Source organism: Bacillus rossius, chromosome 3 (assembly GCF_032445375.1).
Source record: "Bacillus rossius redtenbacheri isolate Brsri chromosome 3, Brsri_v3, whole genome shotgun sequence".
Lineage (NCBI taxonomy): Eukaryota > Metazoa > Arthropoda > Insecta > Phasmatodea > Bacillidae > Bacillus > Bacillus rossius.
The window spans coordinates 20,976,652-20,993,656 of NC_086332.1; the positions used below are offsets into that span (position 1 = coordinate 20,976,652).

Below are 17,005 nucleotides of genomic sequence, written 5' to 3' on the forward strand. Positions count from 1 at the left end.
TTTTCGCGTCAGCTACTTCAGTCATTCGGCGCACTTTTTTGTTGGTAAAAGTATATACAGAAGATCTCACGACCCAGCTTAAAATTGTGGATGGTACAAAATGGAAAGAAAGCCTTGCGCTAACGCTGTAATTATAAGTAATGTGTGGACAATCCTTAGTTTGATCCCTATGAAATAAAATATATAATAAAAATCTGACTGCTGTGGTTGATGTTTACATAGTTTTATTATAAAGTACTTATTTTTCAAACTTAAATAATCTCTAGTTTTTTGCTGAGTAGAACATTCACTTTTGTATGCTTAATGAAAATAAACTGTTTACTTGACTGACAATGAAGAAAAAAAAAATTAAATTCAAGCATATTTTGCGCAGGCTACTTCAGTCATTCGGCGCACTTTTTTGTTGGTAAAAGTATATACAGAAGATCTCACGGCCCAGCTTAAAATTGTGGATGGAACAAATTGTAAAGGATACCATTAACTAACATTGGAATCATGTGTTATGTTCGGACAATCCTTAGTTTGATCCCTATGAATTAAAATTTATAATAAAAATCTCGCTGCAATGGTCCATGTTCAATAAGTGTTTTTTTAAGTACTTATTTTTAAAACTAAAATTTTATCTTGTTTATTGTTGAGTAGAACTTTCAAATTTGTATACGTATTGTAAAACATTTCTTTCTCGGTTGAGAATGAAGAAAATAATTATTTTATTCAAACACTATTCGCGCAGGCTACTTCAGTCATTCGGCACACTTTTTTGTTGGTAAAAGTATATACAGAAGATCTCACGGCCCAGCTTAAAATTGTGGATGGTACAAATTGTAAAGGATACATTTAGCTAACATTGGAATATTGTGTTATGTTCGGACAATCCTTAGTTTGATCCCTATGAATTAAAATGTATCATAAAAATTTGGAATGCAATGGTCGAGGTTTAGCTAGAGTTTTTTTAAGTACTTAATTTACAAACTTAAATATTTTCTGGTTTATTGCTGAGTAGAACCTTCACTTTCGTATGCTTAATTGAAAATATATTTTTTTAGATTGAGAATGAATGGAAAAAAATTTTTAATCCGAGCACATTTCGCGCAGTCTACTTCAGTCATTCGGCGCACTTTTTTGTTGGTAAAAGTATATACAGAAGATCTCACGGCCCAGCTTAAAATTGTGTTTGGTACAAATTGTAAATAATACCTTTAGCTAACATTGGAATCACGTGTTATGTTCGGACAATTCTTAGTTTCATCCCTATGAATTAAAATTTATCATAAATATTTGGCTGTCGTGGTCCATGTTCAGCTAGTGTTTTTTTAAGAACTTATTTTTCAAACAATAATATTTTCTGGTTTATTGCTGAGTAGAACTTTCAATTTTGTATACTTACTGTAAAACATTTCTTTCTCTATTGAGAATGAAGAAAAAAATTATTTTATTCAAACCCATTTCGCGCAGGTTACTTCAGTTTTTCGGCACACTTTTTTGTTGGTAAAAGTATATACAGAAGATCTCACGGCCCAGCTTAAAATTGTGGATGGTAAAAATTGTAAAGAATACCTTTAGCTAACATTGTAATCATGTGTTATGTTCGGACAATCCTTAGTTTGATCCCTATGAATTAAAATTTATCATAAATATTTGGCTGTCGTGGTCCATGTTTAGCTAGTGTTTTTTTAAGAACTTATTTTTCAAACATAAATATTTTCTGGTTTATTGCTGAGTAGAACCTATACTTTCGTATGCTTATTTGAAATATATTTTTTTAATATTGAGAATGAAGGAAAAAAATATTTAATTCGAGCACATTTCGCGCAGGCTACTTCTGTCATTCGGCGCACTTTTTTGTTGGTAAAAGTATATACAGAAGTTCTCACGGCCCAGCTTAAAATTGTGGATTGTACAAATTGTAAAGGATACCTTTAGCTAACATTTGAATCATGTGTTATGTTCGGACAATCCTTAGTTTGATCCCTATGAATTAAAATTTATAATAAAAATCTCGCTGCAGTGGTCCATGTTCAAAAAGTGTTTTTTTAAGTACTTATTTTTAAAACTGAAATATTATCTTGTTTATTTTTGAGTAGAACTTTCAAATTTGTATAAGTATTGTAAAACATTTCTTTCTCGGTTGAGAATGAAGAAAAAAATTATTTTATTCAAACACATTTCGCGCAGGCTACTTCAGTCATTCGGCGCACTTTTTTGTTGGTAAAAGTATATACAGAAGATCTCACGGCCCAGCTTAAAATTGTGTTTGGTACAAACTGTAAATAATACCTTTAGCTAACATTGGAATCACGTGTTATGTTCGGACAATTCTTAGTTTCATCCCTATGAATTAAAATTTATCATAAATATTTGGCTGTCGTGGTCCATGTTCAGCTAGTGTTTTTTTAAGAAGTTATTTTTCAAACAATAATATTTTCTGGTTTATTGCTGAGTAGAACTTTCAATTTTGTATACTTACTGTAAAACATTTCTTTCTCTATTGAGAATGAAGAAAAAAATTATTTTATTCAAACCCATTTCGCGCAGGTTACTTCAGTTTTTCGGCACACTTTTTTGTTGGTAAAAGTATATACAGAAGATCTCACGGCCCAGCTTAAAATTGTGGATGGTAAAAATTGTAAAGAATACCTTTAGCTAACATTGTAATCATGTGTTATGTTCGGACAATCCTTAGTTTGATCCCTATGAATTAAAATTTATCATAAATATTTGGCTGTCGTGGTCCATGTTTAGCTAGTGTTTTTTTAAGAACTTATTTTTCAAACATAAATATTTTCTGGTTTATTGCTGAGTAGAACCTATACTTTCGTATGCTTATTTGAAATATATTTTTTTAATATTGAGAATGAAGGAAAAAAATATTTAATTCGAGCACATTTCGCGCAGGCTACTTCTGTCATTCGGCGCACTTTTTTGTTGGTAAAAGTATATACAGAAGATCTCACGGCCCAGCTTAAAATTGTGGATTGTACAAATTGTAAAGGATACCTTTAGCTAACATTTGAATCATGTGTTATGTTCGGACAATCCTTAGTTTGATCCCTATGAATTAAAATTTATAATAAAAATCTCGCTGCAGTGGTCCATGTTCAAAAAGTGTTTTTTTTAAGTACTTATTTTTAAAACTGAAATATTATCTTGTTTATTTTTGAGTAGAACTTTCAAATTTGTATAAGTATTGTAAAACATTTCTTTCTCGGTTGAGAATGAAGAAAAAAATTATTTTATTCAAACACATTTCGCGCAGGCTACTTCAGTCATTCGGCACACTTTTTTGTTGGTAAAAGTATATACAGAATATCTCACGGCCCAGCTTAAAATTGTGGATGGTAAAAATTGTAAAGGATACCTTTAGCTAACATTGGAATCATGTGTTATGTTCGGACAATCCTTAGTTTGATCCCTATGAATTAAAATTTTAATAAAAAACTCGCAGCAATGGTCCATGTTCAATAAGTGTTTTTTTTAAGTACTTATTTTTAAAACTAAAATATTATCTTGTTTATTGTTGAGTAGAACTTTTAAATTTTTATACGTATTGTAAAACATTTCTTTCTCGGTTGAGAATGAAGAAAAAAATTATTTTATTCAAACACAATTCGCGCAGGCTACTTCAGTCATTCGGCACACTTTTTTGTTGGTAAAAGTATATACAGAATATCTCACGGCCCAGCTTAAAATTGTGGATGGTACAAATTGTAAAGGATACATTTAGCTAACATTGTAATCATGTGTTATGTTCGGACAATCCTTAGTTTGATCCCTATGAATTAAAATTTATCATAAAAATTTGGAATGCAATGGTCGATGTTTAGCTAGAGTTTTTTAAGTACTTATTTTTCAAACTTAAATATTTTCTGGTTTATTACTGAGTAGAACCTTCACTTTCGTATGCTTAATTGAAATATTTTTTTTTTTTAGATTGAGAATGAAGGAAAAAAATCTTTAATTCGAGCACATTTCGCGCAGTCTACTTCAGTCATTCGGCGCACTTTTTTGTTGGTAAAAGTATATACAGAAGATCTCACGGCCCAGCTTAAAATTGTGGATGGTACAAATTGTAAAGGATACCTTTAGCTTTCATTGGAATAATGTGTTATGTTCGGACAATTCTTAGTTTGATCCCTATGAATTAAAATTTTAGTAAAAAACTCGCTGCAATGGTCCATGTTCAATAAGTGTTTTTTTTAAGTGCTTATTTTTAAAACTAAAATATTATCTTGTTTATTGTTGAGTAGAACTTTTAAATTTTTATACGTATTGTAAAACATTTCTTTCTCGGTTGAGATTGAAGATAAAAATTATTTTATTCAAACACAATTCGCGCAGGCTACTTCAGTCATTTGGCACACTTTTTTGTTGGTAAAAGTATATACAGGATAACTCACGGCCCAGCTTAAAATTGTGGATGGTAAAAATTGTAAAGGATACATTTAGCTAACATTGGAATAATGTGTTATGTTCGGACAATCCTTAGTTTGATCCCTATGAATTAAAGTTTATCATAAAAATTTGGAATGCAATGGTCGATGTTTAGCTAGAGTTTTTTTAAGTACTTATTTTTCAAACATAATATTTTCTGGTTTATTGCTGAGTAGAACCTTCACTTTCGTATGCTTAATTGAAATATTTTTTTTTTTTTAGATTGAGAATGAAGGAAAAAAATCTTTAATTCGAGCACATTTCGCGCAGTCTACTTCAGTCATTCGGCGCACTTTTTTGTTGGTAAAAGTATATACAGAAGATCTCACGGCCCAGCTTAAAATTGTGGATGGTACAAATTGTAAAGGATAGCTTTAGCTTTCATTGGAATAATGTGTTATGTTCGGACAATCCTTAGTTTGATCCCTATGAATTAAAATTTTTAATAAAAATCTCGCTGCAATGGTCCATGTTCAATAAGTGTTTTTTTTAAGTACTTATTTTTAAAACTTAAATTTTTCTTGTTTATTGCTGAGTAGAACTTCACTTTTAAATGCTTATTGTAAAACATTTTTTTTTCTTGATTGAGAATGAAGATAAAATTATTCAATTCAAGCATTTTTTGCGTCAGCTACTTCAGTCATTCGGCGCACTTTTTTGTTGGTTAAAGTATATACATAAGATCTTACGGCCTAGCTAAAAAATTATGGATTGTACTTATTGTAAATAAAACAATTAGTTAACGCTGGAATTATTTTTTAATTTCGGAAAATCCTCTTTTTTATCCCTATGAAATAATAAATACTTATTGTTTTTGTGAGGTTAATATTTAGTATATTTTTCAAGTTCGTTTATTTAAAACAAAATTATTTTCCGGTTAAACAATTTTTTGAACTTTTTTTTTTTACATATTTAAGTTATTTTTATTCATTTCTGATTTTTTTTAATTAAAAAAAGTGTGTCTATTATCTTGGGTTGATGTTTTTAATTAGAGGTTTTTAGTGTAAAACCATCATGGAATCCTACAGTATGTATTTTGTTGGTGTTGGTCATATACATATGGAACTTGACCAAGGTGTTGAAAATGTAAACATTTACGAAAATAAGTTGTATCCCATTTAGACGTATTATTTATTAATAAAATATATTAATTGATTTACGATCCATTTTCGTATTTAATTAGTTTGTCAAGTTTGTGAAGTTGTAGCACGAATACGAAGAAAACTTTGCTGTTTACAAATACTTGTAAATCTACTCTGTAGGTTAGTAATCATCGCGAATCGTTTGAATCGATCAGCCTGCGAATAATAAAATCGTTTACAGGTGAAAATAACTAATAAGAATAATTATCATAACATATTTCATGTAATCAACAATTTGTTGTTTTTTTCCCCTCTGTTAATCTACCTGTTACAAAGGACAGCCTCTTTTCCGACAAAAGTTATGAAAATAAAAGCTAAGAAATAAATATTCTATGGTTTTTTTTCTAAAAATATAAACGTTACAAAACTTGTAATTTTTAATAATACTACTACCGAAAAAGTCAACTGTATCAATATCACCTACCAAACTAACCATTAGCACAAATTTACAACCTTTTAAATGTGGTTTACCTAACCTAACAAATTGTAAAAAATGGTAAAATTCTTGTAAACTACTTTATATATTACGTGTTTGAACAGAATCATGAAACAATGAGAAGTACTCAAAATACAATATTCAGAATTTTAATTATTTTCAGAAAAGTACCTACTTTAGTAAAATACATTTTGGTGATTTCGTTTCGTCTACAATTATCAGAGAATAAGTGATATTTACTTGGCACACTACGTGTCATACAAATGAAGTACACAAGATTTGGTTCAATCAAACTTTATTTTTATAGTAAGTTATTTTTTTTAACAAAAAAATTTAAAAAACTAGTTCTCTACAGTGTGCGTTTCTTGCACTGTTTTTCCAGTAAAATAAACTAGCATAGTCTTCAAGCAACGTACCTTTGTGATGAAAAATCTATAAATTTGAAACAAAAAATAATTATTGCTAACGACACGTTGGTTATTTCATTTTCTTGTCGTTGAGGCTACCCTTTGAGGGAATTGTATCTCTTGCATTTGTTGTTTGGTCGCAAATTATATAATACCCAGTGTTATTTGCTGGCTGTAAAATGCTGTCAAATGACATCACTGTCACTTGCATGAAGATTTGCTGAGATTTGTATCTGCTACGTTCTGCGATTTGTATCTGCAAAGTTAATATCTGGATGCAATATTATTGTGCTTGGACAACAGATGGCCGGTTGGTCGGGATGGCTGCTGCTCGCCCTTGTCGCACAAGCGCTGGGCTGGGCGCGCACCGCCAGGATCCTGGGCGTGTATCCCATGCCCAGCAGAAGCCACCATGCAGTGATAAACTCGCTGCTCAAGGAGTTGGCTGCGAGGGGCCACGAGGTCACCGTCATATCCAGCTTCCCTCCGGAGAAGCCACTCGCCAACTACAGGCACGTCGACTTTGACTTCGACGTGAAGAACTTCAGTGAGTAGAGTTGACGTGGGCTCGTAGAAGAGACGGTAAATTCACAAGTCTTTCTTGTTAGGCATGCAAACCATTAAAATTTAATTTGTGTGCTTAAGGGCCTTGCCTATTTGTGTTGATGAGGGGGGTTAATATTTTCATGTCTTGGCTTTTCCGTACATAACAAAATAATTTGGAAATAATTTTTTTTTGATAACTAAGAATGTTTCTTTTACCCTGTAACAGCATTTCTTAATTCCTATTGGTTTCTGAGAAATTACTGTTTGTAGTTCACATTTGATAGCCTATGTAGTGAAGTGGCCGCGGCTATGTTGTGTTTAATTGCTTTGCCGAAACTAATTGTTTTACTATCAACTGGAGTAGGTAATTCCCTAAATTTGTGTAACCTACAGAAATTGTTTTGTTCACGCACATGATTTTTTTATTAGTCATAACACTTTAAATATATCTTTGTGTATCAATTTCTGCCACAATACAGACATTTAGTCACTCAGTTACATTTTAATGTTTCCAAATAATCTATATATGTGACAAACCTAAGCTTAATAATACCAGTGTCATTTAAATCATGTTTGGGAAAGGGCATAATTTTACACAACTGCTGCTTAGCATAATAGTGAAGCAAAAAATAATGAGGTATTCAGTCGTAGATTAGTGCTTGAATAATATCCAGGGTTTATACGCCTCCTTAATATCCTAAAAAAAGGCCTTAATTTGTCTTGAATTTAATAAGGGCCTTTAAAAGTCTTCTATTCCACTAATAATCCTAAAATCTCCTTAATAAAAAATTATAGACTGCAAATAATAGATAAATGTGGGTATTTTAATGTTCTTTACTTTATTACTTAGCGGCATGCTCAATACAATTGGCGAATTTCAGGCCATGTGATTAGATTTTATGTATTGTATTAATAAAACATTTTGAATTATCATTTTAACTTTAAACCAAAAAGGTATGTTTTTACTGTCTTACTTTGAACTTATAAAGTAAATATTAGTGATCAAATTAAATGTTAGGGCTATAAATTTCATATACACACTATTGTTTGATTAGATATATAATCCAACTATAATTCTAGACAATATGGGCTTAGCTGTAAGAATTGAACTAGTAAACAAAATGATTGTTTGTGCATTATAACATTGTTATTTTATTGATGTATTTTGTGATACCTAATACAAATGGTTTTCCACCACTTGATAGTGGTGAAGGCAATGAAGTAAAGGGGTCCTTAAAAATTCCTTAATTTTTGATTGCACAAGAGCGTACAAACCATGATACAATTAAGGAATATAATTTAATTATAATTACCTGACTTCACTTAACAGCCATTATTAAATTTTTAAAAATACAAGTGAGAACATTAATTTAATACTGGCTTAACTGGAATATTTAATAAATATTTATTTATTTTAATATTATTTAGTATTATATATTACATCATTCTATGTTATTAACTAATATAATAAAAATTTAATATCATGTGAATAATTATACATATATGTGTTTTTATAAATTTGTAGATCTTATTGATTAAATATTACTACTAGTTTCATTTGCTCTGCTATCACTTAGAACAAGTCAATGCTGATTCCTTTTCAGTAGCATTGATATGTGTTAAGCCCTGGTTTTGAGGGGGTCATACGTTATTGTGAAACCTCACGTTCAGGGTTTAATATAATGTCAGAGTTCCTAGATATTACTGATAATGTCTTCTGTCAATCCTCTTGGGTGCCACCATTTAGAAAAGCACGTGGACCCAGCGGAGACTCTAGTTAACCGGGCCGTCACGTGGCCTTTGTGGTCTGCTCTCCTGCTCTCAGCGAGAGGCACGCTACTTATTATTTACAAAAGATGTGTTATATGTTGGCTCTTTAGGCATCCTAAATGTCTCAGCCTCTGCATCATAAAACACATGGTCGCCTAAAAGATACACCATGTTAACTGGAAAGATTTGGTTTTGTTGGGTGCAGCTCTCGTACATTAATAAGCTAATTCACTTTGAAATTAAAACTTTGAAAAGGTACAATGTCATGAAATTCAAACACATTGAAGTCCTGGACACCACGTAATCAGCACAAAGTTCAGCGATCATTGATTAAATCCAAAGTCAGTAAATGGGATAAGAGTTATTTAGGTAAATTAGACTACAACATGAAGTAGGCCTAGAGGAGGGACAAAAAGATTTATAGAATGCTTTGGTAATGTGATGGAAATAACAGTGGACATTCTTTAGAACCAGTGTGAAGATGTACGAAGGTATAGCCAAGACCATGGCTGCAGTTTGCCGGAATCATCCTGCCTCTGCATGCTACCCACTCGCTGCGTCTGCTGGAATGTGACCTCTCGCGTTCTGCGTGCTCGACTGCCACTGGCTAGAGGCAGTCACAGTTCGTTCGCCACAGAGACTTGTCTCCTAACACCAGAGGCAGATTAGAGCCATGAGCTACGGGTTTGTGCACGGAGGTTCCATGTTCAGTTCTCGATAAGGTTAAGAGCCTGCAGCAACACATCCCATGTAACTTGGATGAATAAATCGGAAGTCTCTTGCATGGGAGTTCAGGTCTAATAGAGCAAGGACTACGAAATTGAGAACCCAGAGTTTCCAGGAAATCAAAAGTCAAAGGTTCTACAAAATACAGTAAATGCAAATGGATCAGTAATGAAAAATTTAATGTCATTGGGGCACGATGAGCATCCTAACTTGGGTCGTGATCTCAAGAGACTGGGTGGAGCACTGCGCACAATGGCCACAGTGTGTCCGGCCACGGAACTAAATGATAGTTGAGTTACTGCAGACCATGATTTAGGCCAAACTATATAAACCCTTCAATAATATTGTTAAAATAAAATATAGACTTATTTACAATAAAAATGTTTAGTTATTTAGTTACTTCAATTTAAAAGATGGTACAAGAGATTTTGGAATGGGGTGCATTCTGAAATACCATGAGCATAGCACGGCTCCTTCCATATTATATTGTTTTACATGCTATAAAAGGAAATACCTATACTCGGAGCAGCAATTAAAAAAATTACAAAATGAATATTTGATTATAATTAAGGGAACGTGTATTATGTTTGCATAATAAGCACATTTGTACGTGGCAGGATGAATGGGTGACTGTTATCCAGATTGGAGTGAAATCTTTGAACTCCAAAAAGACAAGCCGAGGCCTCTTTCATCTCTTAGGTCCCTTGTCGCTCTTCCGACTTTGTCAGGGCACAATTGGCGAAAGCAATCCTAGGTCTTAAAATGTTCGCCTCCCAATGTCCTAGGACTGCCCCTCAGCTACAGAAGATAAATCTACCAGGAGGGCTAACCACCGCATGAAATCTTACAAATTTAAAACAAACTTCGATGCAACCCATGGTTTTAAAGTCGTAAATGCCCTTTATTGTTCTTCTTGGCTGTCTAGGAAACAAAAATTTGTATTATAAAGTGTAAATGGTAAATATTCAACTTATTTAACATATTCTGATGCAATGTTCCAAAGTGCTAATGTTAATAAAGTTCTCAGTCTTTCACGACCATTGTCTTAAGTAGCTTGGCTTCTGGGCTGTAGCCACATCCTTGGCGAATAATTCACTGGCCGAATAATTCACTGGCCGAATAATTCACTGGCCGAATAATTCACTGGCCGAATAATTCACTGGTGTTTCGTAGGTAACTCAGTAGGTAACTGCTCCCTAATGATGACGACTGCAGTGTCGACCAAATCATCGGTGAATTATTCGCCAAAGACGCAGCTACAACCCAGAAGCCAAGCTGCTTAAGTGCTGACGTTGTTTGTACACTTTGAAAAATATATCCTTTGTGAAGACAAATTTTGCAATCCTGACTCTATTTTATTTGATTTTTTGCAGAAGGGAAAACAAATCAATTTGATGTTGGCAAGATCAACTCTTTTTCACTTATGGTACGTGTTCTTGGTATGGGAGAGATAATTTCCAAACATATGTTTGAAAATGAGAAAGTACAAGAACTAATAAAATCAAAGAAGTACAAGTTTGATGTTGTCATATTAGAAGATTTCGGCAATGAAGCATTAGCTGGAATAGCTCATGTATTTAATGCACCACTAATTTACTTCAATTCTGCTGTTGGTTTTGTTTGGACGAATGACTTCATTGGGAATCCCAGCTGCTACGCATACATTCCAAACGTATTCTCGAGCTATAGTGATCACATGGCATTCACAGAGAGAGTACACAACACTCTCCATAATCTGTTCTCAGAACTGTATTATCATCTAATTTTTATTCCTAAACAAGATTCTTTGATGAGAAAAAATTTGCAAGAAATTGTTGACCTGCCACACCTATCTGAAATAAATGCAAAAACATCTCTCGTCCTTACGAATGCATTGCCAGGCATAAATTACCCACAGCCTGTGTTACCAAATCTCATTCAAGTTGGAGGAATTCATATATCGCCTCCAAAACCGTTGCCACAGGTATGTATACATATTTGTTTTGCTAGCTATATAGCAGCTGGTCTAGGGGTTGGCATACCTTACTTATAACTTTGGGCTCAGTCCTGTTTTGAGCTTAAATGGTTTTAGATTAATTTAATAGTTTTTTTTATTTAGTCTCAATAAGCCTATATATAAGTAAAGTATGCTAATTCTTTAAAAAAAAAAAGTTCTGTATGAGACAAATCATACGACAAATGAAACTTGAGCCCTAAATAGGTACCTGTATGAATTTTTTTTTATAAAGCAGTGTAATGTCTTGTTGACTGAGGTCTGTTAAAATTGAGTTTATTGTGTCCATATAAATATGCTTTTTTCTTAATTTTTTTATTTTTTATTTGGTGGCAGAAACATCTTTACAGTCAGACAAAATTCGGGAAGGAATTAGCCATGGTGTTTTTTAAAATACACTGCCCATTAACTACCCCTCAAGGTACACATAGGTACTTAATCCAACTAAGTCTGACTTTTGTTTTTTGTTTTATTTTATTTTATTTTTAAATTTAGGCCTGGGTTTGAAAATTTTCTTGACTGCTGTATGATTTCAGGACCTACAAGCATTTCTGGACAACACCAGCGAAGGTGTGATATATTTCAGCATGGGATCTCTTCTTAAGAGTGCAGAGTTTCCTAAACACATACAAGAATCCTTCTTAAAGGCATTTGGTAAACTGAAGCAGAAAGTTCTATGGAAATTTGAGGTCAGCAATTTGGCAGGGCAGCCAAGCAATGTTGTCATTAAAAATTGGTTTCCACAAAATGATATCTTAGGTAAGTCATTTTTTTTTTTCAAGACAGAGTGTTTTTTATGTAATTAGTTAGAAAAATGTTTTTTTGGTTTTTGCTCCTTTGATTATGAACTTTGTTCTGGTATTGATCTGAAACTCTCGTAATACATTTTTACAGACTGGAATAAAGTTTATGTATTTAATAAGTTTTCCTTTGTATGTAATTCTATGTAATTAAATTACTGATATAGATAATGTTATTGAATAATGGCTTAGTACTGAAAACACACATACAATCAAAGTTTTTTAATATTGTTACGAACTTGACATTGGCCGGTACACGTGCAGGTGCAGAGCTGGCTGGCGACTGCCGCAATATGATATGCGCCGCACGCGCCTGGAAGATAACAAGGATTGTCACTTTTCCCCCTCCTTCCCGCCACTCGCCCTGCCTTTGACATGTAACTGACACCGGACAGCTGGGAGTTGTGCGAGCCGCCGACACGTGTTTTCGAGAGATTTCTGCCATCGGGACGGCTCGGAGTGACGCGACTGGCCCCAGCCGCTCTCGTGAGTTCTGGAATTGCGCCGAGGCCTATATATATGTCCGAGGACATCAGGGCAGAGGGTCATTTCGGATGTTCAGTCGGGAATTCTCCCACGGCGGAGTTTCTGGGCGATAGTGCCGCGGGTGCGGCAGAGTGGCGAAGTCCTTGGACGAAGGTTCCAGGGCAGGAAGTGAGTGAGTTCAGTGGAGTCCTAATGAAAAAAATTTATATATTTATATTTATGTATTTTGCATAATTAGCTGCATGTTTTACATTTTGGTGCTGTACCTACCATTGAAAAACAATTAAATGGATTACAGAAAAAAAAAATTATTTGATTCTACTTAGCTGTCAAAATCTTAACAGTTCCTCTGCCCTGTACCTGAGGGCTTCATAGGGGATGGGATGGCTTGTAAACAACATAATCTAAAAAAATTCCAATACCCAAGGAAGGTCACAAACCCACAACATCAGGGCTATAACCGGGAATGCTGACCCCTGAATACCACCGAGGCAACAAGTAATTGTACTTCAGCTATCTTACGGGTGCTGTCTGGTCAGGTTGTATGTGTGTTAGTGAAGCGGGATGATAAGTATGATGCTCGCTGGTATTAATAGCGTGGTATAGCCCCTAAGCACAAGGCTCTGAACTGGTGCGTAGTCTTCTCATCATCACAGGAAAGCTGTGAAATTTGAGCTGTTATGGTAAAAACACAGTTTAAAAATTTAAACCGAAATCAAAAGTACTTTTTGACCCTCAGAAAATTCTTAAATGCTTTTCATAAACAGGCCTCATTTGGATATTGTGAGAATTTTTGAAATGAAACTATTTTTTCTGTAGGTCTGCAGACCATATATGTGCCCTGGCAGACAGCACTCTTAATTGCTACTTCTTCCTTCAACCTCCTTCTCATCCTCTGTGATATTAAAATGAGTTTGGTTTCTAAAAGAAGTTGTAATGTTGCAGAACCCTGCCCTCCTAATTAAATAATTTTTCTTTTAAACTATTTTTATGCATGTAAATATTTCTTAAAAAGTCTTTCTAATGATATTTTACCGTTTGTTATATATTTTAGGGTTGATATTTTTCACTTGCTATGTTTTTAAGAAGGTGTTGATTATTTTATTAGACATTTTCAATCAGTACTATTTTTTATATAATTATTCACAAATGAGCCGCTCTTCTAGAATTTTACCTGTTTAGGCCTACTTTTTCAGGTTATTTTTAATGATTTTAATTTTGTAAAGTAATTTGTATTATAATTGCTGTTTATAATGTTCATTTAACTTATGGAATGGTTCTAGAACAAGGGACAGTGGCTAGTGTAAGTGAGAAAGGAACAGTAATTCCCCTCAGAGATAGATAAAGACGGTAATTTCCCCCCTGCATGGGAACCGGGTGATAACTGCTCTCTCACGGTGTGGGAGAGAGAACGAGAATGGAAGTCCTTGATTTCGATGTGAAATTGAAAAGAGACAGATCAGGGGAAGCCCAGTGTTCTGTGTGTAAAAGGTTTTTTCATGTATTGTAACCCGTTCTGTGATTGGCTTGTATCTGTAAGCATGAATGAAGCGTGCGTGTGATTGGTCGGTGAGGTCATGTGACGTCTACTCCTGCGTGGAGGAGAGTGTGGCAGGACTTCACCAGTCGTCTGTCGAACGCTGGACGAGTAGGTCGCGTTCGATGGCTTCTCGCTAAATTATAATGTAATTTACGAAGAGATAATTTCACGTTGGTGGTCGGAGCCAGGCCGAATATTAAAACAACCTAATTCTCTTTTTTTTTTTTGTTTAGGGTATAACTTAATTAGAAATTGCGGCCACTTTCGTCGGCAGTTGGCTCGGGGCGGAATTCGTTTTCGCTGGGTGCGGTCCTGTTCCAGGTCGCACCATCTTCGTGTACTTGCAGTAAAACATTACTGAAGGACTTCATCTACGCTATTTTTTTTCGGTAATTTCTCATCATGCGAGCTACCAGCAGTTTTTCGACGGGCAGATATATGTGTGGAACGAGTGAGTGAACTATTGCAAGTGTTTGGATTCGTCGGGGCATTCTGTTTAGAAAAATAAAAATAATAAAAAACATCAAAATTTGCAATCGGCGTTGAACTGTTTTATTTTTGTATATAACGAAACGTTATAAAGTCATTGTATAATGCAATGCTTCAATGTGACCCTGTGTTTCGACACTTTGTTTTTGTTTTACTGCAGAACGCAATGCTCATCTGCAAACACATGCTGTTTCAGCTCACCCTAACACGAAGCTCTTCATCACTCACGGTGGTCTCTTGAGCAATCAGGAAGCTGTGTATCATGGAGTGCCTCTTTTGGGAATTCCCATTTTTGGAGACCAAAGATTCAATATGAGGAACACTGAAAGGCTGGGTTATGGTCTCATTCTGGAGATGTCCAACATTACGGATACATCCGTGGAATGGGCTCTAAATGAAGTTCTGAACAAGCCATGGTGAGTTCAGTAAATTAAAATACAAGTAAAAACTTTCAATCGTGGTTTCTTTGCTGTTTAATTTAATTACAGCATGGTTACATATGTTACTGACTTTCGAAAGATAGTGGCTATATAATTCTTATATTTTTCATTAATACTTTTGCTCTGTTTGTAGTTACATAAGCGTATATAAATAGATAGTATTGCCAGTATAGCAATTAAAAAAAAAGAATACCAAGTGGCAAAATTGGTCCAAATCTTTTTTTACCCAGGTCATGTTTATTGGCATTTTAAACTAGAATAGCCAGTCAACTCCTTATTAAATATCTTGCACAGCATCAAATTTAAATGTTTTTTTGTTTTTTTTTGTTATATTTATCCTGCTGAAAAGTTACCCGCTATCCAGCTTGGAGTTAATCACGAGATTCTTCCAGTCTCAGTTTTAATATTGAAGCATGCTTGTGTTTGTAATACAGTTTTTTTTACATTCCAGCTATGCTGACAGAGCAAAAATGGTTTCAAGAATATTCCGGGATCAACCTCAGACTTCCAAGGACAAAGCTGTGTTTTGGACAGAATATGTTATTAGGCACAAAGGGGCACCACACCTGCGCTCGGCTGCCTTAGACCTCGCGTGGTACCAGTACCTGCTTCTGGATGTCGTAGCGGTCATTTTGCTTGTCATTTTCACATTTATTTCTATTGTTATATTTTCATGCAGAAAACTGTTTGGTAGTAAAAGGAGTAAGCCTGTAAGTCTTAAGAAGAAAATTAAGTGATAAAGACTTCAAACTCTAGTCTTATATCAATCTTTGTTATATTTAAAAAATTTTTTTAACTGATATTGTAATGTAAACTAAAGGTATCATGGTTTGTGGATTAATTAATAACAGGAGTGGACTGACCAGGTTTGGAAGTTCGGAAATACCACCAATGTCCTCGTAACCAGATATTCTGTAGACATGTATGTGAAAAAGAGAAAATTATCAAAAAATATTTAAGAATAAAGAGTTCTCAACAATGAAGTTAGAAGGAAGATCCATAGGATAAAAGAGATCAAAAGGAGGAGAGAGAAGTGAGGTGTTGATTGTTATTTCTGTATAAATTACATATTGTATTTTTATACATCATATATTTTATATAATATTTTTTATATTAGTTTTATAGATGTTTATAATGTTACCAACAAAAAAACACAAATATATACAGTAAGTAAACATTTAAATATAACTAAACAGTTTATTTAATGTTTATTTATTGTGTGTTTTTTGCTGGAAAAAAAAAATTATGTGATTAAATAATTAATTCATTTCTAAAAGTTTAGTGTTCATTTGTAAAAAAACACTTTGAAGCTAAAAATTTATTTTATTTTTTCCCACATTAGTCTATAAGTTAATGAAAACAATATTAATGTCTGCTAATGCTTCCAACAGGGTTCCTTCACTCCCAGCCTGCATATGACTATTATGGACTTAATTGGGGGGAGTCAAAGTACCAGTTTTACTTGCTTGTCTAGCACTTAAAATCATTCTTCCTTGAAGAACTGAGAGATTGTTGGCAAGCCTAAACCCTATCAAACATGGAGCCTAGGTTGAACTGCGTACTCTCAGTGAAAGCAACAAGTGAAGAGAGAACAGTGATCCACCATGACCAACGGAATCATATTGGTACAATAAAATATGATAACAAACATAAAAACCAATTATTTAAATCAATTAATCTAATCAACACAAACTGCCATCAGCCGGGGTTTCGGGTGCGATTCCCGCGGCGAGTCTAAGGAGCTGTACGTGAAAATTGGGGTGTTTTCCGGGAGGGCGCCAGGCTAGCTCTGTCGTCTA

General features: G+C 34.0%; 2 protein-coding genes across 3 annotated transcripts in view; one reads left to right on the forward strand and one right to left on the reverse strand.

Moving 5' to 3' along the window:
- Positions 1–4,798: 4,798 nt before the first annotated feature.
- LOC134530328 (uncharacterized) overlaps positions 4,799–17,005 on the reverse strand; it is a 31,325-nt gene continuing 19,118 nt past the window's right edge. Inside the window, exon 3 of the mRNA XM_063365060.1 lies at positions 4,799–5,062. The gene's annotated coding sequence lies outside the window, so the exon portion shown is untranslated. The remainder of the gene's footprint in view (positions 5,063–17,005) is intronic.
- LOC134530329 (UDP-glycosyltransferase UGT5-like) lies at positions 5,493–16,216 on the forward strand. 2 transcript variants are annotated; one of them, XM_063365062.1, is made up of 6 exons: positions 5,493–5,754; positions 6,720–6,963; positions 10,832–11,421; positions 11,988–12,210; positions 14,963–15,182; positions 15,658–16,216. In XM_063365062.1, the coding sequence occupies exons 2-6, from the start codon at positions 6,720–6,722 to the stop codon at positions 15,941–15,943; spliced, it is 1,563 nt and encodes a 520-aa protein (XP_063221132.1). In that variant the 5' UTR covers positions 5,493–5,754; the 3' UTR covers positions 15,944–16,216. The 2 variants fall into 2 exon arrangements, with proteins under 2 accessions (XP_063221132.1, XP_063221131.1); XM_063365061.1 differs by having other exon boundaries at positions 5,493–5,693.